Source organism: Diachasmimorpha longicaudata, chromosome 16, assembly GCF_034640455.1.
Source record: "Diachasmimorpha longicaudata isolate KC_UGA_2023 chromosome 16, iyDiaLong2, whole genome shotgun sequence".
Classification (NCBI taxonomy): Eukaryota; Metazoa; Arthropoda; class Insecta; order Hymenoptera; family Braconidae; genus Diachasmimorpha; species Diachasmimorpha longicaudata.
This window is the reverse complement of record NC_087240.1, coordinates 3,880,576-3,907,017: the sequence shown is the minus strand read 5'-3', so window position 1 is coordinate 3,907,017 and position 26,442 is coordinate 3,880,576. Positions and strand designations below refer to the sequence as shown.

The window sequence follows — 26,442 nt, the reverse complement described above, 5'->3', positions numbered from 1 at the left end:
TAATCAACGAAAAAAGGTAATTATTAACTTACTTCAAGTACAAATGATTTTTATAAAAAGAAGGGGAATTTTTTCTCTAAAAAATTTGCCTTTTTGGAGGAAAAAAAAAACCTATTGTCATTTTTTCTACATAATTCATCAAAAGTAACCCCCTTCCTCCGGCCCTCAATAACAAATGCACTGTCACACTTCAAAACCAGACGGGTAAATAAAGAATTTTGATAAAGGCTGGTGCTCACGGTCCAGTGTTTCACTGGACATGCATCGATTATGGATAAATTATTCTCCTATCACACACGTACGACAACACCAGACACGTTTATTATTCATTCGAGTGGCGATTGAACATGTCCCATACAATCGTGAATTTTTTACGTGACTCTCAGGTCAATTTATAATCATTTTCGAGTGATATTTATTGTTTTTGGAATTTTTCAACCTGACTAAGGCAACGATTGCGCTCTTGCTCCAGCGTTATTATTTTATTTCAGTTGTACTTCGAAACGTCTTTTGACAACACCGAGTGTTCGTTCACTCTGTGTCAGGTAATTATTCGACATTTTTTAGTGGTTCAGTGACGACGGCAAAGTGACTGTGAGAAATTAATGGGAGAATTTCGCGTTATTTTGGGAATATTTTTGAAGAGAAGAGGCTGGGGGAGTTGTCAGGTGAAGCTGACGCAGCCTATGTAACACTCGACTTGATGGAAGTGTTGATTAAATTAAATTCAACGAGATTTAATTTTTTTTTTGATAGAAATATTTTTTTGGAGAAAAAGAGGAATTTATTACTGAATTATTGACTGTCACAGGCATCAGCAGTACTGCCTTAGTAATTTTTCAATTATCAAATTTTACTTTTTAAAAATTCTTCGTTAGAATCATTATTACTTGCTGAAGGTAATTGTTGAAATTATCTATTCATCTGAATTGATGTTTGTCTCATGACTTCAGAGATTTTTCTGTATTTATGACCTTCATTAGATTAGTTCACGTCCATCAATCGAGGTCAGATAATCACTTTGTAGGGTAATAATTTTTTAATGACAAAATCGAATGAATTCTCCACATCAAAACCACAAGTCGAATTAGCCTAGTTATGATTTTAATCAACCTATTAGTTGATCTCAGTATTATGCTTCCCCTTCCAGAATAGTAAATACTTGTTAGCACTTACCTTGACCACTTTCAAAGACAGTAACATTTATTGCATACATTTGTCCCTTAGAACTATTGATTTATCTCACTAAAATTAAGCCCCATCAAAAATCTCCATAAACTATTTTTTATGGAAAATTTCATATCCTACAAAAATCCTATATGATATTTTCCCCTACTCTTCCTCCTTACACTACAATTTCCTCCAATTCTATCATTTTCAATCTCCAGTTTTATCATGTAAAGCCCCATAATCGCGAATTCAATTAAAAAATAGCCATAAAATATTTTTTAAATTCTTTCTCGTCAATCAACGTGAATGTAAGTAGCTACACAACATAATTTAATTCCCCTCAGAATGAATCAATTAATACGATCCCAGCTGAACCGACTAGCAGACAGCAAACGTCAACATTCGTTGCCCCGTTTGTCCTTCAGAACTATCGGTTTATCTGACCATCAACAGCTCCCACAGAAGCTCTCCATCAATATTTTTCTGTAGCATTTTACGGTCTACAAAAATCTCGCAGACGATTTTCTTCCAATTCTCCTGTTTCGCTAAAATTCCCCCCCAAACCCCTGACCTCGTGATCTCTCATTTTCGAGGTTAAACCCCAAAAATCCTGAACTCAATCAAATCATTCTCCTCGAAAATCTAAATCGGCCTAATTAATAACCTCGAAACCTCTAACTCCCCTACCAGAGTATTAACCAACTGTTGAGACTCACCGGTGCTGACTTCGCAGAGGAGTTGCCGGTCACCGGTGGGAAGTCTGTCACAAGTCCACAAACTTCCAATGAATCCCTTCCACTTGGCACACTCACTTCCCCACCAATGCACTCACTGAGTATTTTGTCACTTTAATATCTCCATAAATACTAAAATCACAACTCAAACATCGACACCAACGACCCACGAACAAAGGAACGCCACAAGCCCCCCACCGCGTCACCCCTGTTTACACCGAAAACTGAAGCTATTGTGTACAAATCGATAAACACCCACTGAATTATTATTCAAAGGTCGATAAAAACTCGTGTAGATACTAATTAAGAGGAATTAAACTACGGAAAACCTGATAAAATCTATAAAAACCGGAGAGCTGTGCTCAGAACGCTTGCACCTCAGTAACGAAGGAGTCGAAGATGGCTTCGGCGGAACTGAGACTGCTGTTGTTGGCCTTCTTTCTCGCAGAGACCGGATGTGGGACTGGGGCTGTTGTTGAGTGGTGGCGAAACTCCCTGATATATCAGATAGCCCCCCTGGCGTTCCAGGACAGCGACGGAGATGGCAAAGGAGATTTAAAAGGTAATTAATCAATTAATTTAGCAACAAAGTGAATAAATTACGAGATTTGATTTTTATTGTGAACTGGTTTTGGCGGAATATTTCAACATCCGGGGCAGATGGCATTTTCTTTGTCATAACAATTTTTTTATCGCTTAATTCGTGCTACAAAAAACATTGTGATCATTAATTCCACATCGAGCTCAGATCCAGAGGTATTCGCGAAAAATTAAATTGTGAAAAAATCACGGTCGCGGGAAAACCTCATAATTTGAAAATTAATTTTTTTCGCATGCCCCATTTGTGGAAAGACATCCACTCAAATGACCAGGGTAATGTGAACCCATAAGACAAGGGACGACATGGGAGAGAGCCAATTGGAGGCTCTTCATTTTTATTTGTGGAAAAATCAATTCTAAATTAATATAAGTCAAAAAATTAAAAATTCATAGGGAGAAAATTCTAAACCAAAAAATTCGAACCGAGAACCGATGTTTCCCTTCGTATTTCCATTTATTTAATTCTCTTGTTCTCCCTTGTGAAGGTATCATTCAGAGACTCGACTATCTGCACGACCTGGGGGTTGGAACAATCTGTCTGAACCCAATTTATCCTTCACCGATGATAGCCGATGGTTTCGACGTTTCCAATTACAGGGACATCAACCCCCTATTCGGTGACATGGAGGATTTCCATGTTCTTGTAGAGGAGGCCCATCAACGAGGTAAAGTTCTACTGTTCTGACGATTACATATGCTTTTCGAAGACCTCTTTCGCGAGCCAAAAGGATTTTCAAAAAATGAAGCTGCATGTTTCTTAAAGAATTTCCTTCATTAGTCGTTAACAAATTCATTGATGTGTCATCGCTTCTAAAAGCTCTACTTCATCTCCAAAAATAAATCAATCTCTCTCAATTACCAAGAAATACCAATGACCCGGTTCTAACTTAAAATAGTAATAAAGCCTCATTAAAATGTCTTTATCCCTCGAAATTCCGAGTGATTCACCGTCACTTTTACTGCGCCCCAATCACTTGATTTCCCAAACTTTCCCGTCATTAGGATATTAATCTCTTCATCGACTTGATACAACAGGGTTAAAAGTCATTCTGGACATAGTGCCGAATCACTCGAGTAACGAACACAGTTGGTTTAACGCATCTATTCACTCGATCCCTCCATACACGGATTACTACGTGTGGGCAGCTGGCAGAGTGGATGCTAATGGGACAAGACAACCCCCGAATGACTGGCGGAATTTTGTGGGAGGCAAGAAGGGATCTGCTTGGACTTGGAATGAGATTCGTGGCGAGTGGTACTACCACCAGTACCTCCCGTCACAACCGGATCTCAATCTGAGGAACGCCAAAGTTGTCACGGAGATTTTGGTAATCATTAGACAGGAATTAATTAATTCAAGAATTTTTTACTATTTAATCGCGGATCAATAGTCCCTCAATGACTCAGGGATGAGGGTCAAAGGGTCTATAGGTAGTCGACAGTTCCAATTTTCAAAAATACATAATCCATCATTCAAACAATTTCGCGAGTTCAAAACATTCGATTTTGCTTTCAATTTCCCTAGAATATCATAGATTTCTGGCTGGTGCATGGTGTCGACGGTTTCTTCATCTCCGACGTGCCCTACCTTTTCGAAGATCTTGTCCTGAAGGAGAGCCCGTCAGGTGCACTGGAAAGCGGATTTCATTTCGTGGAAACGTCAATCTTGCTGTATCAGATACTAGACTACACGAACATTTGGGCCGATGTGAACAATTCAACCAGCAAGTTGGTGATGGCCGAGGCCTGGGATTTAGACAAAAACGTAATATCAAAGAATGATGGTGCGGAATTACTCGGAACCATTCCTCTGAATTTCCGGTTATTCGACGATGTCGAGGAAGCCGGTAATGCCGCTGGCATCAAGGCCATCGTCGAGGGGTGGCTAAAAAAGTTGCCGGTTAATTGGACGACTAATTGGGTGGTAAAAACTCTTTTACTTTCGTTAATAACAAATTTTACATCATCATGCATCAAATAATTCGCAAAAATGGAATTCCCTTCAGCTATCAGCAGAGAAATATCGTCGGATAGCCAACCTAGTAGGCCAGAAAAAACTCCCAGGATACTTGGCTCTCTCAATGCTCCTGCCAGGTCAAGCCTGCATGTTGTTCGGTGACGAAATAGGAATGATAGACTCAAAAGCTCCGTCTTCAGACAACCTCAGAAGGACTCCGATGCAGTGGAGTAAGACCACTTCCGCTGGTTTCTCCACCAATTCCACCACTTACGTACCTGTGAATGATAATTACGATTACCAGAACGTTGAGACACAGCTTGACGATCCTAAAAGCACTCTCAACGTGTACAAGAGTCTTGTGAGCTTAAAAAAAATTCCGGTCTTTCGAGATGGTGATTGGCAGATCGATACACTCAATGATGATAAAATCCTGGTGCTTAAAAGGTATTTCGTTGTTAGATTTCAAGAAAAATAACATTTTAATGTGTTAATGAGTGATAGAAAAAATATTTATGTCTAGAAATAAATGGAGGAAATATTCAAGGATAAATATTAATATTCTTTATTTAAATAAATAAATAAATATTTTCGGAATTATGAAGAAATTAAATTTGGTTAGACTTCCACATCCGTCATCCCCTCATAGTACCGTGAGATTATCACCATCAATTATGTATTCTCGTTCCAGATCGTTAGAAGGACACCCGACCTACATAATTCTCATCAACACAGCTTCTGAAAGCGAAACAGCAGATATTTCCTCGATATACCCAGACTTCCCAGAGCACTTGATCGTTGACCAGTTGTTTGACAGCGCTATAGGGAACTCGTTAATCCCTGCGGATAGAGTAAAGCTGGTTCCCGATGCACTGATGGTTCTGACAACCGCTCAAGACCCATTAAGATGTCCTATTGATGAAAACAGTAGGTAAAAATGTGCTGAAATTTCTGCCATTTGTTAATCGATAATCGTTTTGTTTCAAGCAGCTAAAGAAATGGGCAAAGACTCAACGATACGCCCTGAGAATGAAATAAAGTCTTCCACTTCAAACGTCCTGAAGGATTCTGACGATCATGAAAATGGCAAGGAACCTTCTGTTAAGGTGCCTGGTGAGTTCTTCCAATAATTTTTTCAATAAAATCATGGAATATCCAAGTCTGACTTCTATAAATTGTGGATTTGTAAAATTGTCACCTTCAAGACCTTCATCAGACCGTCACCCCCGAAGTTAAGGAAATTATAGGCTCCATTCTGCATTTTCCTTATTTGCCCTTCATTTTATGAAATTATTTCACACAGAATAGTAAAAAAAAAATTCCCTGTCCTCCAAATAGTCTCTCCGGATCATGAAGAGAACCCCAACGACTTGAAGCTTGAACCTAAGGAAGAATCACAGGGTTCGGGTGAGAGAGACGTGACCGATGAAATTGCAACTGATAATATCCAACTAAAAATAGACGAAACTTCGGTTACCGTCAATAATTTCGAAGATGGTGAAACAAAGCTGACGACGACGTCAGAAACCGTCGATCATACACCCAAGGAAGTACAACCATCAACGACGCAAGCCCCAAGGAATAATGGAAATGACGAAAATTCTTCTGCATGCAGAAATAAAATTGTCACATTGGTGCTGGGGCTCGTCACCACTATCACTCTCGTTCTTAATTATCTATAGAAGGGGTATTAATTGGAGGTATATTCAAATAAATGGAGTACATATTTTTCTTGCTAGAATATAGTTTATACAATAAATACATTTCCTTTGTTAACGGTTTCTGACGTTAATTTCTATATTAATTTCAATGAAAAAAATCACATTTGTTTGGGAAAGGATTTATTCGTTGATTTGGGAATTTATTTATTGAACAAGGCTATTTTACATTATTTAGGATTTTGTAATTACCCTGGGAATGGAGAGATTCATACGAAAAAATGTTAGTCACGTTTTTTTCTGGAATTACTCGTCCCGGAGATAATTACGTAATTAAAAGAAGTGCAGAATTTCACCCCATTTAATTAGCCCAATGTAACACCTGCTAATTGCTGATGCATCCGCGGGCAGGGTAAGGAAAGATAGAATTATTTTAATCATCCTTAAATGTACGACTCCATCACATGATTATCAACAGACATAGAACATAATAATCTACATTAATGACAGCTAATTGACATCAGCAGTTTAACAAAATAGATCATGAAATTGAAAAAAAAAATCTTGATTATTACCTCCACATTTCCCATTTCAATAAAAATTAGTTTTGTATTGCAAGTGGACAGCTGAAGTCAATGGCCTGTTGATTTTGTCAAAGGGGAATTCTATGCATTTATCTGTATTTTTAAGATTTTTTAAGAATTATTTTTTTTCAATGATTAACAAGAGGTTTTGGAGGTAATAAATTTTGTTTGCATTCTCAGGATGTGATTTGCAATGGTGTAACTCTAATTTTGGTCCACACGTACGTAATATGTACACAAATGAAACAAAATGGGGTTCTTAATCTCTATTTCTTTTTTTGGAAGTTTGAAAATCACAATTGAGTGAAATTAGATTGAAATCATCTACATAGATTTTTTTTATAAGTTTTCACATAAAATCCGAAATGCACTCACCAATTCCCCTTGATTAGTAATTGCCTAACTTAAATCTGGAAAAATCATCTCAAAATAATCGAGATTCAAAAAGGGAACATTTCACACGACTTTTAAACTCAACTCGCAGTATAAACATACAAAAATATAATAAAAAATAATTACGGTAGAGGTTAAATCTGGCACCGAAGGAGAGAACTGAACAAGGAGCTGCCTAATAGCCAGCAAAATTTATATACAAAATTTTCTATAGTACAAGGGACACGATTCAAGACTCACAGATTTAATTTCTGAATTCACGAGAAAGTCAGAAGCTCTTCCCCCATTACTGAATGGAAAATTTAGTTGGAGAAGCTCTTTATAATTACCAACAGATAAACAAGTATTAAAACTCGCTAACAAGCACTGTTTCCTTCGTTGTTGTTGCAAAGTTCTTGAGTATAAAGTTTCCAAAGTTGTTTTTTCTTCAATTAAAAAATGAGAGAAAATTCGCGAGGACTTGGGAGGGTGTAAAAAATGTTTTATGCACTATTCGTGTACATTTCTGGTTTCTCGACAACTTTGAAGATGTTAGAGAGCTCGTCTAGGAGGGTCTCGTACCGATAGGACACGCGAATGTCGGGGACATTTGTTCGGGTGATGTCGTTGCCTGCTACTCCCTCCTTTGTGTAGTTAGGGCCTAACCAGTACTGCTTGCTCTAGAATAATTTCACATGAAAAAATCGACTTTAGAAAGGAAATTAAATAAATGGACCAGGAAAGGACAAATTTCTCCACGAAATGCATCCCCTGATTTTTTTTTTAATCGATGCCATACGAAACAAATTAATTTTACTTTCAGTCACAATTAATCCAATACTGATGGCAATAATACCTTATGAGGGAACCCACTCATCAGAACAGAGTTCCTCGCCAACTCGCACATATCACATGAGCTCAACTTCCACACCTGTGCAGCGATGCTGTACTCCTCCATCAAAGGTTCCTATCCCCCCAAAAAAATTCCAGTTACTTTTTTAATGTCGAAAGAATCACCAAAATCATGCATTCATTAATTTTTTGTGTTTCTGTTTCTTTTCTTATAAGAAAAATTCCGCCATTTCCCTCAAGCTTTTCGATACCCACAAGAAACCAAGATTTAAAATAACTCCCCCGTTTCCCCACTTGACTGTACAGTTTCCCAAGACCATCTCCATACCTTAGTAAAGTGAAACTGCAAAGGATCATCGGTAGAAAGGCTGATGCAGAGTCCCCTGGCCAGATACTCGGGCAGAGGGTTCCTATGATAATTAAGGAACAAGGAGTTGTTGCTGAGAGGTGACATAGCAATTCCAATTTGCGCCAGGTAATAGAGATACTGAAGCACAGGAACTTTCCTCAGTAAAAGCCCATGAGAGATATTCTCAGCCATCATGAAGCCGCAGACCAAATGCTGAATGGGTCCAGCTTCGCCACAATGGGGTCGCAGGACAAACGTGTTGAGACCCTGTTCAGCCCTGAAGTGATTCAAAACGGTCATGTTGGCGTAGGTGTAGTACTGGTAGTAGCCGTAGGGTGGGTTCTCCACGTCATTCCAGTCCTGAGGGGCTGCCACGTCCTTGTCGAAGAGGGGGTTCTCCGGTTTGCTCTCGTCATCCACCGAATCGAAGCCTATGACGTACGGGAGGAACTTGTGGAGTTCTGGGTGAGAGGTGGGATCGTTCGTTACCTCGAAGAGGGGAAGGAAGATGTTGTTGATAATTTCCTGGAGGGAGGAAGGAAAAATTAATGAGCAGAAGATTTTTTTTTTTGGTTGAGGGTTTAATGTGGTTTGAGACCCTCAAATGAGCCCAACAAGCGGTGACCAGCCAATTTTATTCAGTAGTTACTTACCTGGAAATTAGTCATCAGTTTATTGAGCTTGAAAATGTCATAAAGACGAGGAATCTGGATCAACCAGCGGACGTTGTCCGAGTAGACGTTTCCATTTATTGCCCAACGCGCCAGTTTGTCCCACTCATCTGCACTCTTTCCATAGATTGATAGTCGCAACTCTGCGTTCTGATACTTGGACTCCTCAAGATCTGAGGACACTTCGTTTATTATCCTGGCGAAGTACTTTCCCTCCAAGTAATTGTCGGTCTTCAAAAAGACCTCGCGAAGACGGGATTCGCCAATGGGATTGTATTTAGCGTTGAACTTGTCGAATCTGTGGAAGGTATTCCTGTCCTGGGGAGTGTTAATTAATTTAATTAGTGAATTCATGGATTTTCATTCACAAATATATTTTTTTAAAAGATCTAACGATTTATTTTTGGTGATGGATCGATAAATGACGAGACTGAAATGTTTTTTAATGAAAAACTGAAAAAGGATAATGAGAAGGTACTCATTAAAGTACTCACTGCATGAACGTCGAGCATGTCGACACTGAGGTCGTAAGTAGTCAGATTCATGGACTGGAACACTTGTCTGAGGGTCATCATTTCTCCACTCTTGGAGCAAGTAACCACTTCATCTGCGTGGTTCTTCAGGGTCTTCTTTATGAATCTCAGAAGATGTTTTTGATTCATACAAGAGGCTGCGTGAATGTGAGTGTCGACCTAAGAGTGAAGATGGGTTATTGAGATTCATTAGCCGAAGATAAGCCTCAACCTAATATCTTAAGTTAATTTGGACAAAAAATTTTCTATACGAAAATATCCCAAGACATTATTTGTAGAGAACTTCAAGGACTAGTGAAATGATCCTGTGATATTTTCTATGCAAAAAATGGTGCTCAAAAGTCGTCAATTTTCTGAAATTATCACGGTAATTCCAGTTTCCTGACACAAATGTTGTCTGGAGGTGGACACAGACCTTTCTGATATTGTAGAAGTCCCTGTGTGGCACTGCTTTCTGACTAGCGAGCTCCCTCAGTTCATTCAACAACACGTGCAATTGAAACTTGGATGACAGGTAACTCAATCGCCTGTAGCAAAAAGACTTGAGAGGACCATCAGCTATCATGGAACAAAGGAGATTCATGTCTCTGACGAAGGTCGCAAGGTCAGGGTATGCATATGGCATGGCTTTGCCATTCTGGTAGTCCTCCTCAGAGGCAAACAGATTGAATACACCATTAACCGGTGCTATTTTGTAATTCTTGGCTGGGGGAATTTCAGAGGCCCAAGGGTCTCTCGATGCTGGTGCATGCACTGGATGATCTGTAATGCATAAATTATTCAGTCATCAAAGGTGAGAGATTATTCATGAGATCTACGAGGGAAAATGTGAACTTTCTATTTCATCTTGTCATGCGACAGACCTAGGGGATTTAGACGAGAAAATTATTGCAAGGAAATTAACTGTAGAAATGTTTGTTCTTGAATATTCTGTGGATATCTTTGGAACCGATGAATTTATCGAAAAATGTCATAAAAACTTTTTTATAGCTAGTGAAATTCTCTACAGAAGATATTGAGCGACATTTTCTGTTAAAACCACTAGTTAGCAGAGTATTCGCTGTGTAATCCACCGAATTTTTTTCTTGACAAAAAATATTTTGCATAACCCTCTAAAACCCCTCAATCCTAACGCAATGATCCAACAACTCGTTCTTGACCCATTTCTCCCACCCCCCGAGGTATTAAATTATTTCAGGATTTTTAGAAAGAAAGGGAGGGGAACCTGTACAGTCGATAAATCTTATCAAGGCATCGATGTCAGCGTCTGACCTTGTGTCGAAGATCTCTAATTCACTGTCCGTGGGAAGTTTATCGGATTTACCCTCTGGAGATTACGAATTAATAAGGATTATGAGGGGGCAATGAGTGACAAAAACAGAATGATGATGTAATCATTTAGCAAACCTGCAATTGCCATACGATCGTCGTGCTGCACTTCGTCTTCGATATTCATTGGACGTTTGTCGACACTTCTCAAGAATCTGGCAGCTATCGATGGAAAAGTTTGTCTAGAATTGTTCATGTACTGTTCACGAATGCCCAGAGCCTGGACGAGCATCTGCGAGGCCCGCTGGAGATCCTCCAAAGGGACCTGTCCATCAAAAACAAGAAAAACAGGTGTAACCAAACTTCAAGGTAATTTGGTCAAAACGTTTATTTAATTAAAAAATCTATAGAATTTTTATTGAACTTTTGGGGAAAGTCCTTAGTGATTTTCAACTGATTCTAGTTGAAAAATTCATGGCAGACCCTCGAGGTAATTATTCCTCGAAAGTAATCACCTGAATTTTATTTCTATTTTGTTTATTCAAATATTTTCTGTGGAAAATCTTCTATAGAACCTTTCCAAGCTCTGAAACGATCCGATATATTTATTTAGTGGAACATTTCTGGAACATCGACAATCAGAGAGTTGCCTAAGACATAAGAAGTCCACTGGCCTTCTCTATGAAATTAGATCACACGTGTGGACTTCCCCTCATTAACTCCAGCGAAATAATCGAAGAAGAGTTGACTTTAGCAATTATCCCTCCAATTATTTCTGAACATCCCATCAATTTCCCAACGCAAACGGTCTCAAAATTATCAGTCAATACTCTAAGAAGCCTAAAAAACAAGGCTATCCCCTTTAACGGATATGAATTACCCCACTGACTCGATAAACTGAGACACGTCCAGTTTGACGCTACAGTGACCCAGCCAAGGTTATCTCTAATCGATATGTTCCTTGTAGACGATATTGAATAACTCTTCCATTGGTATTTCAATAATCACCCGATTAACTATCATTTCTCCAGGGCAGACGGAGCGCAATAAAATCCTGGAGAGAACTCGTGCTCAGAGTGAGTCAGAAAACTTATCCTGGACAAGTTTCAAATGTCCATGAGAATTATGTGGCCCTCAAAACTGTCTGACCTTTAATTTCTCTTGAGGACGTCTCAAGACTCGATGAAACCCTTAACATCATTTGATCTTCAAATTCAAACAGTTCAGGGTCTTTTGACTGAAACCTGAAGATTCTCAAGACTTGCTTAACCCTTAGGACTATCTGACCTGGAAGCATTTGGCCCACTAGGTCATCTGACCCAATTATCCCTCCCACAACTGCTTTATTAAAAAATTTTGTTATTTTTTTTATTCTCAGGGGAAACCGTACTTTTTAAGTGATTCCACAAAAAATAAAATAAATAAACTGGACGCGATGTTTCGAGAGACGCGTCGATTCGATTGAATCCCGAATGAACTCGATATTCATCTACCACAGCGGGAAATCACGAATAATAGCCCCTGAGAGAGAAGTTATTCATCAATTCCCAGTACAAAATTATCGAATTTATTTTTTGTTGTTGCGCAAGTCGGGTTACATATAGAGCTCGCGTTCAAAATGATGACGTAGGGTCTACAAGGGGGTTGTATTCTCTACGTAAAACTGCATTGCTGCGGCCTCCCTCAGCAGTCGACAGCGGAAATCGGATTTTAAGATATTCTCAGGGACGAGAAAAAAAAATATATAGATCGTCCTACCAGTTATCCAGGCGAATCTCAGGGTAAAATAAAAATTGGTGTTGTTGCGACGAATGATTAAGTGAAATTTGATTCCCTCGCACGTAAAGATAACTTCGTCAGCAGTTTAGAAAAAAATACTCGGAGAGCAGATAATGACTTAACAGACCCTGACGATTATTTAACCCTTGAAGTTGTTGAATCAGAAACAAAAAATTCCTCCTTAACGATGCTAAGTAATTAATAACACCCTAGGGATATTTACCCCTGACGTGTCCTCCCCCGATATTGAAACCCTCTGGAAATGTGGGACAAAATCACTCTCCTCGAGATTAAAGGGATGTTCTATCTCATCTGGACCGATTGATGGTTCATAATGACTCCTACGTTCCTCGAGATCTTTTGCAGCTCTGAAATAAACAGAGATAAATTATTAAACAGCCCCGACACCTGAAAAAACAGTCCACCTTCTCTGTGTTGTGTCTACGTGTTTTTCTCTCCTTCTGTAAATGTTATGAATAATATAAAGAGATACGCAGCTACGGTACAAATGCAGACGGCGATTAAAGTTCTGATAGGGGTTTCAGACTTAAAGTTTACTGGAGAAAGTTCAGAGACATTAATAGAGAGATGAAATGGAGAAGATCGGGGAATTGGATACGTTGAGTTTATCTGGACTATTTACTTTACTGAGAGTATCACGAAGCTAGGATTTCGAATGCATACACGGAATATTTTTATTTCGCCTGCGGTAAAAAAAATATTGAAATGTTCACCACTAAATAAATAAAAAATGAAGCAAGAACATTGAGAAATGGATATTAAAATTGTTAGTCTGTATTTCAGACGATTGGTTTATTTGAACTGACAATTAATTAGTTAATTGTTGACAAGCTTAAGGAGTTAATGGCAGCATAAAATAGTGATTCAGTAAAAAAAGAATTTTTCAGTAAAATTCCTTTTACAAATTTATGGGCCAAAATTCATGAAATCAATATTTTAGTTTATCTTGACTATTTACTTTCCTAATCGTGTATTATCTCGCAAACGGCGAATCGAACCAGTTCGAATAATCCAAACTCGAACTTTGTTTCTTCCGCTACAATAAAAAAATCATCGGAATCCTCGCGACTGAACAAATAAAAAATAAATCGAACCATTTGAAAGATCGGATATACAATTTATTGATGGGATACTATATTTCAGACAATTGTCAGTAGACAACTGGTATATGTCAATTGGAAATTTATAATTAAGTCGTTAGAAAGTTCAGCGAAGTCTTGTATGGAGAAAATTTAATTAATGATAATGAAATATGACTTCCGGAATTATTTCCATAATGAAAAACAAGTACAAAACAGTAATGGGAATATAAACAAAAAATTCTATTCATTAAATTTCAGGGCAACTGCTGTTGGTATTTAAAATTCGCTGGAGAAGGTTCATAGATAACAATAAAGACTGGACTGGATGAAATGAAGAACAGAGGATCAGAAATAGTGAGTTCATCTTGAGTATTTACTTTACTAAGAGCGTATTATCCCGCAGCCAGCGCTTGGAATCAATAGCACAGGCGAACATTTTTATTTCCTTCACTGCAATAAAAAAATCACTCAGCTCCTCACGTCTGAACAAAATAAAAAATAAATCAAACGAGTTTAGCTGTCGGATATTAAACTTCACACTTGACGACTACATTTCCGAAAACTTAATGCAGACAGTTGATTAATCTCACATGAAAATTGATTATTAAATGGTCAGGAAACTTAGGGAACTTTCTATCATTTTTTTTGTTTTTTTTCGCCAAAAAAAATTATTGAACAGACGAATGCGTCCTGCTCGTCCAATAGTCCACGAAATACTGAATATCACCCACCGGTTGCCATCCCCTCCCCATTGCGCTGGCTCCTGCCACAGGAGATTCCATGCGCGTGCAGGGGACATGTGCACCTCGTGATAATGAAATTACGAGGGCGCAGGGGTAAGTGAAAATATTAACTGCACTGAGACCAAACTTTTTTAAGGAATGAAATTCCAGGGTTTATCAAATGGTTCAGCAATGAAAGACAATGATTCCCACCTCTGATCTGGGATTAATAGTTCTCATTGACAAAAGTTGAAACTGAGAAAAGAATTTCCACATCTGAGGGACATGAAAATTCAATCCTAACCAGATAAGAGCATAAATATTCTATCAATCACCAATTATCATCAATTAAGGGAATTGAAGCCTCACAATTACTGAAATAGCATCGAATTAACATGAATAAACTTTCAAAGAAAAAATATATTCATGAGATAACAAACTTGTTTTCCTAGTTTTCCTCCCTGAATTTCTCAGAGCGAGCGGAAATTAATAACTTCATTAATTACCCAGCCCAGATACCAATGAAGCTACCAAATAAAATCGGACAATGCTCTATTATTTTCCAGTCTGAAATCCCAATTGTCATTATTGAATTACCCTGAATTTTTCAGATTAGAGTGACCCGAGGTGTCAGGGATAAGAAACGAAATAAAGCCAGAGGCGTGGGTTGAGTTCGTGGTAACTTATTGATCGTCAGTGGACTGCGTACAGTGTTCACTGCAGGGTGAGAAGCAAAAAAAAAAACTGAAAAGTGTGGACACACCAGTGGTGCGACGTATGCAGTGAGTATGCAAATGTGCCTCCAACATGATTGAACATTTCTTGCCTACGAATTGCATTTTTCCTCTTTAATTAAAGAATGAGGACAGTCATAATTACTTTACGGTGAGTTGACGCTGAATGAGGAGCTTCTTCTCGATTTGTTCTATGGGAAACTGAGGGACCTCGTAGGGGGCTGATATCTCATTCGGAAGCTCGGAGGGTGCCATCCGCATGGAGTTGCCGGCTGCTCCATTTGCTCCGTCGAACACTGGGCTTTCACTTCCTGAAATTGACAGATCAGTCTCATTTCTATGGATTTAATTTTATGGTGGTGAGTCAGCTGATTATTTGACCCTCGTGTCTTAAAAAATCTAGTAACCCTTAAGGGTTATTGGACCCTCCACTGAAAATTTAAAAAGCCTCCTTGAAATCCACTAAATCATTTCACTAATTCTCTCATTATCTCAGAAAAGAGTCAATTTAGAGAAAAAAGTCAAGAGAACTCTTTTGTAACTGAGGAAATTTTCCACAAAAAATATTTTACAACATATTTCCGTAAACCCTCTCATTACCGAGATAATCCCTCGGGAATCAGGGGATATAACTACCCTGGCACCTAAAACAATGGAACTTCAGCTTAATTTCCAAAAAAATTGTTGTTCATTTGCTTTAGTTACCCTTTGCTGCCCTTGCATCTCCATTCTTCTTCACCCTCTTCAAACATTCCCGCGGTAAATCATTCAGAAGATCCTTCTCATTTCTCAGAACAAAATCCATATCCATAATTCCCGCGAAAATACCCTTTAACCACTGAAATGGTTTTTCCGGTTGAGGGTTCAGTCACTTCTGACACTAGAATTTCCTCTTATCACCACGTCCGAAGAAATACTCGATTGCGTTGTGGAAAATTTGCGGAAGTCGGTCAATACACGCGCGGTTAGTAATCATACGAAAATTATTATTTAATGTGTTTGCCACTGACTTTCATCGAACAGCGTGGGTTAATGTTGACCTAAGGTGGATTGTCACCGGACTAATCGATCGTTTGACTTCGAGTACCTCGACTTCCTCAAACTAAGCGAGTTAATGATTAATAAACAATTCAATAAAAATGATTTTACGCTTTAAACTTTTATTTTCATTTTTTTATTAAAATTTTTTGTCTTTAATTCGTTTTTTATTGGAAGAATTTTTTTTTCACTTCCTGGGAACTTTTTTACTAACGAACAAATGACGTTTGACGTTCCCAGCGCAAAGAAAGTGACGCACAGACTGAGGCGCCTGGTGGAGGCACCAAACTGGTGACCCCCATGCCCACACATGAACATAACTCTCCCCTCCATGCGGAAAATTAATTTCTCTGTATAACGTGTAATGAAACGACTGAAAAGACTTTCTCCCTCGGTGGCAGTTGACTTATTGATTTATTTCATTCCCCCGTATTTTATTTTTATTTTTAAAGTCAAACAGACGAAGTCGATACCATAATTAATTAGAATAATGACGATGATACGAATATAAAAGTACTCGAGTTTTTGTTTCTCCGGTGAAAAGATTTTCTGTTTTTGTAATCGACCATCCGATATCGCGTTACAACTGAAAGTTTTGTGTGTATAGTTCAGGATACACAAGTTTAATGAGATAGTTTGTTTTTCCTTGTGATAAAACGCTGAATATGAACGGAGGTGGGGCAGGAAATTGTTGGTAGAATAGTTTACATTTGAATTGTGCACAAATAGGAGTAAAAATAGAATGTTATCTTCATTCAATAAAAATATTCTGTATATTTTCCTCAGTTCACCAGAAGAATGTCTGTCCGGAACGTCTGAATCTACTGCAGAACCGGTTCGTCCCACTGTTTATCCACTGGAAAATGCCGCGGGTTTCATCGATGAAACGTCGATCGTTGGTAATTTATTAATTTTTATCTAAGAAGTTTCACGAATAAAAAAAATACTTAAAGAATAATGAAATAATTTCCCTTCGACAAATGTCTGTTCCGAACGTCTGAATCTACTGCGGAACTGGTTATTCTGAACTCTGTCGAGTGTTCTGAACTCAATATCTCAATAATCGAATGATAATTTGAACCCGAGAGGAACAAAAAAACTAATGGGATTGTTCAACCCAGACTTTCGCCATCGACAATAATATCCACCGGGACAAAACAATGCACAAAGACAGTCGTAACAATTCATTATTCATAATTCCCTCCTTCGCCGCGGTAAACAAGGGATAGAGCACATGTTTGAGTCACGTGTCGGCGATGGTGAGATATCCTTATCAGCGACTCTCGCTGTTGTCCGGACTTTCTAAGAATAGACCTGACAAAGAGGTTGCAATAGATGCCTCTGAGAAGAGCCGTATTAAACTCTGTTATCTTCACTTTTTGATTTTCTAGGTGACGTAGGCTACACAATTGTCTTTGGCAAAGGACCAAGAAGTTTTACGCAAAAGTTGGACTACTCGGAGACGATCAATACCTCAACGCCGGGAGTTCGGCGATAATTTTCCGGGTAAAGGAAATGGAAACTGCAGCTCTGGGAGAAGTTCGAGGAGATTAACAATTTTTGAGCGGCTGAGACGTGAGAATTTACCAATTTAATTGACTACTCAATTACGAAATTAACGTTTCATACAAAATTATCCATTTCCCTAGTTAATTAATTCAGGGGAATTTTCCAACAACTTTTACGATTTCTGGGGATTTTCGAGGAATAATTTCACTGAAATTTAATCTCTGTTGAGATTTATTACCACATCGTTTCGATTGCGGTTCCATTTTTGATAATTCCCCGACCAAAAAGCGGTGATCGAGTCTCCGATTTTGCACTTCACGATTGCATGACGATAACTCCCACAATCACGACACCACTCGTTAGAATGTACTTCACCTTCCTGAATTCACGCGATTTCGACTCGCTGAGATAACAAGCGTCACACCAGTCACGATATTTAAGCCCTGATAACATCTGTTATCTCCCCCAATTACCCCAGAGCTCCCAAAATAACTAAATCCAACTAGTCCTACCTTCGTCATAGTCCGACACCAAAAAATGCGTCTGATGATGCATTCCGAGGAAGGCATCGTTGCCGATCATTCCTCTGCTCGACATTTTCACTCGATCAATCCCAATTCAATCAATCACCACTCAATTAATCACTTTCATCAATTCTTTCCCCAGTTCCACGTCTCCACGATTTTCCGGTTAATTAATTAATCAATTAATCCACGAATTACTGGAAAAAACGTCAATCACTTCACGAACTGTCACAGGTTTTCCTCGATTTTTCGAACTAGAGAAATTATTTTCGACAGCGGAGGGCACTTTGTCGAAGCAAACCCAACGAGAGAATAATCTCGAGTGGCTCGCAACGGTCTACAAGTAATTGTTTAGTGTACCGGTGCTAAAATTGCTGAATTTCGTCACAGCTCGTAACATAGCCCTGGGACTGATCATCCAACTGCAACGAAATAACTTACACGGGAATATAAAATAGTACCGGAGAATCGTAATAATTTATCGATTCAACAACGCAGAGGAGTTTAACTTCTCCGGAGAAGTCCCTTTCAGTTCTATTCGTGTAACGCGGAGGAATTTTCTACTTGGGCTGCTTGGCAGGGGGTTTGACTACTCAATTATTAGGAACGTTCTGACGCGGAAAGTGATTTTTTTTTATGCGCAGCGGCGGTTCATTAACATCCATATTGTTTACTGATATTCGTTCCATTAAAAATTTTGTTTATTGTTGATTTGTGGATTTATTGGAGGGCTAGTTACCGGAACTTCCGTAGCTGGAATTGAAACTTGTGAAGTCAGAGTCCTCTTCTTCCAGTCCATAGCGAAATTGTCTTTGATAAATCGTGTGAATCCCCCCAATTTTGGTTCCTGATTCGCACTTTCGAAGGGATATGTCGGTGCGAAGGGACAATCTCAGGGTTCGAGAGCTACCTTCCAGGTTTTAAGACTTCAATTCAGAATTATTTATTCATTCTGTGAAAGGTGTTTATTTATAAACTCATTGTGCGTCACGTTTCACGGTCTGGAGAGGTAGAATTGGGTATCAGGAAGATGTCAGGACATCGATGCGAATGGAAGAACGACAGACTGTTGTTTCTGCAGTCGTTGATGATGGAATATTATTTTCGGTATCGGTGGAAAAGGTCAGGCACCTCGTCGCCCTCCTCGCCGAGGAAACAACAATGAGGGAGACGAGGTTGAAACGTGGAGTGAATTTTTTTAAACTTACGGTCACGTTGATCGGTTGTATGTCCAGGGTTATTCGAGCTGTCGCCGTCATTTTCATGCTCCAGTTCGTAAAACAGTTGAGTTCCGTTCGGCTTTTGGCTTCCGTTCACCACTGGATCGTCCATTTTTATTCTATAAATAAATATTCAATTCATTCATGTGTTGAACAAAATGTTATGATAATTTCAGGTGATTTGAATCATAAGTTGAGTGAATTTTTTTGAAAATTCGATAAAATCTCAACTGCAAGTACATGAAACTCCCCGAAATGTGAAAATTGTCAATTAACGTGAGTGAGCAAAACATTTATAATGATTCACATTCCGAAAATATCCACGTCGTGCGTCAGCCTTGAATAAAAGCTTCCGCTTCAGCATTTAAAAGCCCTCGCCCTGAAAAACTAAATTATTCTCCACGAGGAGATAGAGATATTATCTATGAGAGAGTAGGAACACGAATTGAGTCATCGAGTACACAAAGAAAAAATTCCATTTTTAGAATTTTTATTTTTACGATAACAACAAAATTGATTCTAAAGTTCAATGAAATTATTTATCGTTAATTTTGTTTTTAATAAAATATTTGCACATTCTCCAGAGGTGAGAGGAGGCAACCACTTGCTCCAATTTTTTAAATAAATTTTCTGCTTAAGAATGTCATTAAAAATGGGAAAATTAAAAAAAACTTCGGTCAAAAAATTTGTTCAAAAATGTGAAGGGAAGAGTCCTCTCCCTGAAACCCTCAAAAATCAGGGCCTACCTCAATGCCAGGAACAGCTGATTCTGCAGACTGTTGTGAGAGCCCCTGGTCGTTAATCACCACTTGAGAACCACTGGACAATACACGCACAACCAACGTGTTGACTAGTCTGCCTACGTTGTAGCTTTCCCCGTTCCTCCCCGCGTGTTCCCCACCAGTTCACGAAAAAGAATCGAAACCACCGGAAAAAAAATTCGAAATAAATCGAGTGTCCGAAATTCCGCGAAAGGTCTTCTCGATTAATCAATTGCTAACGATAATAGCCGAGTTCAGATGACAGATCAGCGAGAATGATCGGAGGAGCGTCTCCAGAGCATCCGTATTGCCCAGTCTGACAGAAGATACTGAACACGCGCAAACTCGACTGGAGGTACCATATGAGTCAGCCGTCGAGTGAGTTGAGTTTACGTTTTAAAGTAATGAATCAGTGGAAAATGAGTTGGAGGATCAGACGCCACTTAATTTTCCGGTAATAGGTGCACAAAATATTTGGCAAGTGGATCGGAAAAATGTTTTCTCGAACTGGTGGTAACGCACGATTGGCGCAGGCTCGAGTAGCTGGTGAAAATCCATACAATCGAATCGACCCCTGGGGAAACTGACCGACGCCCCTCGACCCCTAGTTTGTATTTTCGCTGAGAATTCGCAGAAATAACTGGATTTTTTATTTATTTTTAACTAATGCTTAATTTATTGCATTCCCTTAATTACATGAATTCATTAAATTAATTTAATTGATTTTGGAATTTATTAACAATTTTCTTTAAAGCGAAATGACTGGAAGGATTTGAGAAACTGTTTTTCTTAGATAAGACTTAACTTCGCCATAAAAAATGGCTCAATTGACCCTTAATTGGATCTTAAAACACGAAGGGACTAAAATTGAATAATTTCCACGTCCATTAGGGACGTCTGAAGTCGAGGGTCAAAGGGTCTAGAAGCTCTCTGATTATCATTTGACCCTCAATTAAAGCCCTTGAAAAAGTTCCCTGAATTAGGCTAAATAACCGTTCTCCCTGGCGTTTCCTGGCACCTCGGGTTTCCTCATCAACTCCTTAGTAATTACCGTAGATATTCGTTTTCTAATTAAAATCAAAATCACTCTCAGTATTCTCAGTATTCTTCTCAATACTGCTCTCAGTCTCCGACTCTAATATCGATTTAATCACATCCTTTTTGGTCTTGCTCTCCTCCTCGACTCCTTGCTCCTTCGCACTGGATCCCTCCACCTGCTGGACCGGTTCAGCACTTTCTCCATTATGTCCAGGGGCCTCCTGATACTCCTGATACCCCTCCTGACCATAAGAATATCCATAATTACTGGCATCGTACACCTGATTACCCTCTGCTGGGTACTCCCCCTGGTACTGCTGACTCGACTCCTCATACTGAGGATAACTCCCCTCCTGAGGGTAATTCCCATCCTGATACTGTTCATTTCCCTCCCCAGCCGGATAACTCCCCTCCTGGTACTGTCCGCCTCCCCCATCTCCATAGTTCCCCTCTGGATACTCCACATTCGATCCCTCCTGGTAATTCTCCTGCTGATACTCCCCATTCGTTCCATAATTCTCCCCCTGGTACTGCTCACCAGCTCCGGGATACCCTCCATCAATGACCTCACCACCCTCACCATAATTATACTGATACCCCTCAGGATACTGATAACCCTCTCCCTGGTTTCCATAATCATACCCAGCACTGTCACCATAACTTCCCTCCTTGTACCCTTCAACCCCCTGCCCTCCATCTGCCTCCACCACAGCGTCACCCTCTCCATCACTCGTCAAATTAACGTCTCCTTTCACATCATCTCCACCGGCTCTCATCAGCGAATCATCCTGATTCCCAAAATCATCTGGTTTATTTTTATCACCACTGTCAGAGGCACTTTTAGCCTCTTCGTTTTCCAGTCCTTCCTGGTTTATTAATACCGCCTCCACCTGTGCTTGGACAGTCTCCGGACTCCAGGGCTCCACCTCCTCAACGTCACCATCATTATTAACAACTTCCTCCGCAATATTTTGTGCTGACGCTTCCGGGGGTCCAACGGTCATCGGAGAGTCGCCCCTCTGCTCCGGTAGATCCACACTCTGAGACACTTTTATTGCCGAATCGTTAGCAACTGATTTAGCTCCATCTGGGTGTTGAAGCTGGCTCCCCTCTGACGAATTGACGTCGTCCCCTGGTGGATCCATTCCAGGCTCCTCCGGAGGTTCCACCGTTCGAGCTGCCAGGTCGTCGGCGAGGGCCAGAACCTTTTCAACCTCGTTGGGAAGTCCTTTTGTCTTGCCCTCAGGAGGAAGATGATCAAAGCCATCATCAGAGAGGGTCACATTCAGCAAATCCCCACTGGTATTCTGCTCGTGATCCTCCTGACTGTGCTCCACGTCTCCGTGGAGGCTTTTTATCTTGCTGATGTACCTCTCCAGTTCGTTTTCAACTGCATTTCCAGTTTTTTCTTCTTCGTAGTCAGGGGTTGACAGGAGGGGAGTTGAAATGAGTCGCGAAGGTTTGAGGGGGTTGATGCTTTCGGGGTAAAAGAAGGGGGACTCCTTCGGGTATCGAGGCGTTCTGAGGGAGTCGAGGTCTTGGTGAGGGAGGCTGAGGCTCGGGAGTGCCCAGGTGGGACGATCGTGGAAGTTAAGGATCGGACGTGGTGGGTAGGACAGGGGCCTGGGCAGAGGAGGTGAAGGAGCGGGTGGAGAACAGACCCTTCGGGGGTGGAGGAGAGTTGAGAGGGACGCGGAGGCTGAGGGGAAGCCTGGCGAGGGGTATTTGTGGAGCCTCCGGTCGTCGAGTTGGCTCAGGATGCCTGAGTCACCGGCTACGCTCGGCGTCGGACGGCGACTGGTGTGCGCTCGGAGAATCGACGCCTCGTACTCCTTCTGGAACGGGAGGTGGTAATGGATAATTTTTTAATTGCAAAACGCGATTGTAAAATCCTGCAAAAGCAGGGAACATTATCGAGCAATCTAGTCACCTTCTGACATAAAACATTAAAAAATTATTTAGTATATAAATTATGATTTAATTGTAACTAGTCATGACAGGAACAGGACCTTAAGCCAAATATTCCTTTCCTTGTACACTGTGACTTCCAATGCTGGACAAAAAGTAATTGAACGATAACAAATGCAATGAGCAACTGAATTAATTATTTTTTAAATAAAACTAACAGATCAAGAAGTTTAAAAAATGAAAGTACCCTCAGAGAATAAAGTCTATCCGTCTTAGCAGTCATGACAGCGAGACTCGAGTCAACCTTGTCCAGTGCCCCCAGTAATTTTCGGTTCCTCTCATCCCTGATCCTCTGCTCCTCCAAAAATTCGATGTACCTCATTCTCAATTTATTTATGCAGGCCTCGTGCCTACAAACAATAAACCAAGAATCCAATGACGCTCCAGTGTGTGTCGAGAATCGAATGTCGGTGGTAGCTGTTGTAGATGAATTTTCGGGACAAACTTCCCCCGGGGCAAGTTTAATCGACTAAACTCTTCCAGACACGCTACTCGTGACATTGAATGTTTCTGAGATAGATACAACGGTACCAGGCGGTCGGTACTTGTCGTCTCCATCGATTTCTCAATTCTCGGGGATGATATATCACTGAGATTTGAAATATGATTTTGGCAGAGGGGAAAGGACGTATCGATTCGATGACATACCTGGGGAACCGGGTCGAGGATAGCTGGGGAATTTTACCGGGGGAGTGCGTGACTCCAGGGGGGGACCCCAATGATATTTCGAAATCAACGAGGGTTTATCTATCGTGCTGATGAGTTTACTAGTTGTTTTAATGTGAGAACGTGAGAGAAAATTAAGATTTCGTTTTATTTTTTATTTTCAACTTTCAACAATAGCGTTGCAATCAAATTCCACTGGAGTTTTCCGCAATTAACCAAAAATAAATGACTGCGGAATAACCTAATTAGTACGCGTGTCGGTTGAGAAAATAAATTCATCAATTGAAGGTAAAATATTCTCGTGAAAATTCTTCTCACCTGATTCGAGACTCTTGCTCCAGGAGGTTGAAACGCTCCTCCAGTCGAATCCTGTCTTCCTCACTGAGAAAATCGAGAAAAGAAATGCATCAAATTAAATTACTCTACTTCAGCGCGGAGGACTGGAGATATTTATTTACCTCTTCCGCAGCTTCTCCTGGAGCTCCAGCATCTTCTTGTAGTATCCTTGACTATCGAATAGGGGTGTCATCCTGGCATTTTGTTAATCTTCAGATTTTTTCCCTCGATAATTCCGGGATCTTCCTCTTTTTAATTGAATTCGATTTTTTCACACATTTCATTTATCTAAACTTTTGATTTTTTTTCTATAATCTCAATAATAAAATAGAGTTATCGATCTATTCTCTACGTTTTGCACAGGAAAGTCTCGAGAATTGAACGATTTATTGAGGGATACAGAATGGAGAAAATAGAAATCGACAGGATGTCGCTACCACGACCGACCCCTTCGCCTCACTCGGCAGTGAGCAACTGTCGCACTGGGGAACCGGAGTATGGCAGCCAGGGGGTTGGACTAAATACAGGTGTTTACCAATTCCCCTTCGCCTGAAACCCCAACTATGCTCCCACACACTGCATGCACCCACCCCCCGGCTCATGGCTTTTTTACGAGTGTAAAGTTGGGTGATTAACCAGCCAAGAAATTATGAGACTCAAAAGCCCTTCGAGGCCCACGCCATCTCAAAAGTTTGCAATTTTTTTTTTCTGTTGAATTGATGGGGAATATCAAAATAAACTGCTCGTCGTGATTTGAGGGGCCGTGGGAGGATCGCGTGTCGGGACAAAAATTGATCTGGCATTCGAGGAATTATTAATTAAGTGGTCAAGTTGGAGTGCATCACGACGATAACGATTATTATTATTATGGGAGTTGTAGTCAAATTTAGAAAAAAATCGCCCTTAAAAGTTCTTCAATAGTGGTTTATTACGTTAATGATTAATTAATTGTATATTGATTAATTATTTATTTGTACTTACTATAATTATAGTTCATCTTTATTTCATTGTATATCGTTTAGCCAACTATTTAATATGAAAATATAAAGCAGCAAAGTAATAATATTTTACGTAATCACAGTTTGCTCAGGAAACTTAAGGATTCACTCTCACGTATTTAGCTCGAAGATGTTCAGTCAAATCTGGAGTTGTTGTTGTGGACATGTAGACGGTTTGCTCCAGAGTATCTCCCTCAACACTCCATTCCCTCCTCAACTGCCAAAAAATTACGTTCAATGTCAATTCACGTCATAATTACAGAGTAAATAAAGAATTTATTAATTCCATCAGTCAAATCAGTTGTTATTGCATTAAAATTTTGTTCTGCGAAGAGTTCCTTGACCTCTCCTCAATTTTATTAAATTACCTTCGAGCTAAACAAATCGAGAATAAAGTCTGATGTGATCAAGAAGTACCTTGACAATAGCAGGATCTTTAGTCCCCTCAGACATCCTCTGCAGCCCAGTGCTCTCAAGAACCACCTTCTTCCCATCGACCTCCCCCTCCTCAATGCTCGTCACCCCAAAATTATGAGCCAGTATCAATTTAATTCTGTTGCTGTCGGGGATGACCCTGAGAAAGCCCACCTCCCTGTGCATGGGGTTCTTCTTCTCCGGATGCCATGTCTGACTTTCATAATTGAACATGGGCTGTCCAATGGAAACGAACTTTATCTCCTCCTCGTACCTGAACCCATTCATCGTTGGGTATTTTCCCTCCCCAGGAAATTCCGTTCTCCACGTACCCTCGAGCCACCCCAGGTGTTTCAGGGCATTGTGCATGGGTAAACGATTCATATCTGATGAAAATAGAGCCTCTGAAAACCCCTTGGACGATCGATTCGAGGACTCAAGAGTCAGTTATATGTCGAACAGCCCCAGGAAGTCGTTTTGGGGGGTTAACACCAGACTTTAAACAACATAAGTATATTTTTAGAACCAAAACAATGGAACTACCGGCACAAAAATGATTGGAATGTCAGTCATGTCGGTACAGCCTCCATTATTGTCAATGTCGATACTTCGCGGTACGATAATCAATTTATATCGATTATTCTTTGAGTGAACACATTGCAGGAATCAGGGGTCCCCCCTCCACTGTCGATACTTAATCAAATATCATGTTATTAATGAGTTTTCTTCATTTTTCTCCATTTTTTATAGATAAAAATCGCTATTTTTTGTTGAACAGAGATAAATATCCTCGCGATATATCGAGATGATCAATCGAATCCCCACGTAACGACTCGAATCAGGTCAGAAGATCGATCCTTTTGCGAATATCGAATCGAATATT

At 39.9% G+C, this 26,442-nt stretch overlaps 5 protein-coding genes across 11 annotated transcripts in view; 1 reads left to right on the top strand and 4 right to left on the bottom strand.

Annotated features, from left to right (window-relative positions):
* Positions 1-2,246, bottom strand: part of LOC135170077 (reticulocalbin-2) — a 97,867-nt gene extending 95,621 nt beyond the window's left edge. The window contains exon 1 of the mRNA XM_064135593.1: positions 1,887-2,246. The gene's annotated coding sequence lies outside the window, so the exon portion shown is untranslated. The remainder of the gene's footprint in view (positions 1-1,886) is intronic.
* LOC135170061 (alpha-glucosidase-like) lies at positions 392-25,159 on the top strand. 3 transcript variants are annotated; one of them, XM_064135571.1, is made up of 16 exons: positions 392-545; positions 2,181-2,466; positions 2,990-3,169; positions 3,540-3,832; positions 4,030-4,428; positions 4,511-4,908; positions 5,153-5,388; positions 5,449-5,574; positions 5,800-11,118; positions 13,890-13,985; positions 14,965-15,135; positions 15,212-15,446; positions 16,912-17,024; positions 17,517-17,700; positions 18,393-20,517; positions 24,511-25,159. In XM_064135571.1, the coding sequence occupies exons 2-9, from the start codon at positions 2,304-2,306 to the stop codon at positions 6,141-6,143; spliced, it is 2,139 nt and encodes a 712-aa protein (XP_063991641.1). In that variant the 5' UTR covers positions 392-545; positions 2,181-2,303; the 3' UTR covers positions 6,144-11,118; positions 13,890-13,985; positions 14,965-15,135; positions 15,212-15,446; positions 16,912-17,024; positions 17,517-17,700; positions 18,393-20,517; positions 24,511-25,159. The 3 variants fall into 3 exon arrangements, with proteins under 3 accessions (XP_063991641.1, XP_063991642.1, XP_063991640.1); XM_064135572.1 differs by lacking the exon at positions 18,393-20,517 and having other exon boundaries at positions 5,452-5,574; XM_064135570.1 differs by lacking the exon at positions 18,393-20,517.
* On the bottom strand, positions 6,188-19,490 carry LOC135170058 (AMP deaminase 2). 5 transcript variants are annotated; one of them, XM_064135563.1, is made up of 10 exons: positions 19,367-19,490; positions 15,233-15,398; positions 12,752-12,896; positions 10,888-11,074; positions 9,896-10,242; positions 9,442-9,639; positions 8,930-9,265; positions 8,256-8,801; positions 7,932-8,042; positions 6,188-7,755 (listed from the first exon to the last, which is right to left on the bottom strand). In XM_064135563.1, exons 1-10 carry the CDS (start codon positions 19,488-19,490, stop codon positions 7,579-7,581), a joined length of 2,337 nt encoding a protein of 778 aa, XP_063991633.1. In that variant the 3' UTR covers positions 6,188-7,578. The 5 variants fall into 5 exon arrangements, with proteins under 5 accessions (XP_063991633.1, XP_063991635.1, XP_063991636.1 ...); XM_064135565.1 differs by lacking the exon at positions 19,367-19,490 and adding an exon at positions 18,147-18,399; XM_064135566.1 differs by lacking the exon at positions 19,367-19,490 and adding an exon at positions 17,873-18,070.
* Positions 20,125-24,517, bottom strand: LOC135170062 (uncharacterized). The gene is made up of 4 exons (XM_064135573.1): positions 24,270-24,517; positions 24,130-24,192; positions 23,333-23,495; positions 20,125-23,012 (listed from the first exon to the last, which is right to left on the bottom strand). The coding sequence occupies exons 1-4, from the start codon at positions 24,338-24,340 to the stop codon at positions 21,207-21,209; spliced, it is 2,103 nt and encodes a 700-aa protein (XP_063991643.1). The 5' UTR covers positions 24,341-24,517; the 3' UTR covers positions 20,125-21,206.
* On the bottom strand, positions 25,051-26,344 carry LOC135170093 (peroxynitrite isomerase THAP4-like). The gene is made up of 2 exons (XM_064135612.1): positions 25,563-26,344; positions 25,051-25,362 (listed from the first exon to the last, which is right to left on the bottom strand). Exons 1-2 carry the CDS (start codon positions 25,941-25,943, stop codon positions 25,243-25,245), a joined length of 501 nt encoding a protein of 166 aa, XP_063991682.1. The 5' UTR covers positions 25,944-26,344; the 3' UTR covers positions 25,051-25,242.
* Between the last annotated feature and the right edge of the window lie 98 nt (positions 26,345-26,442).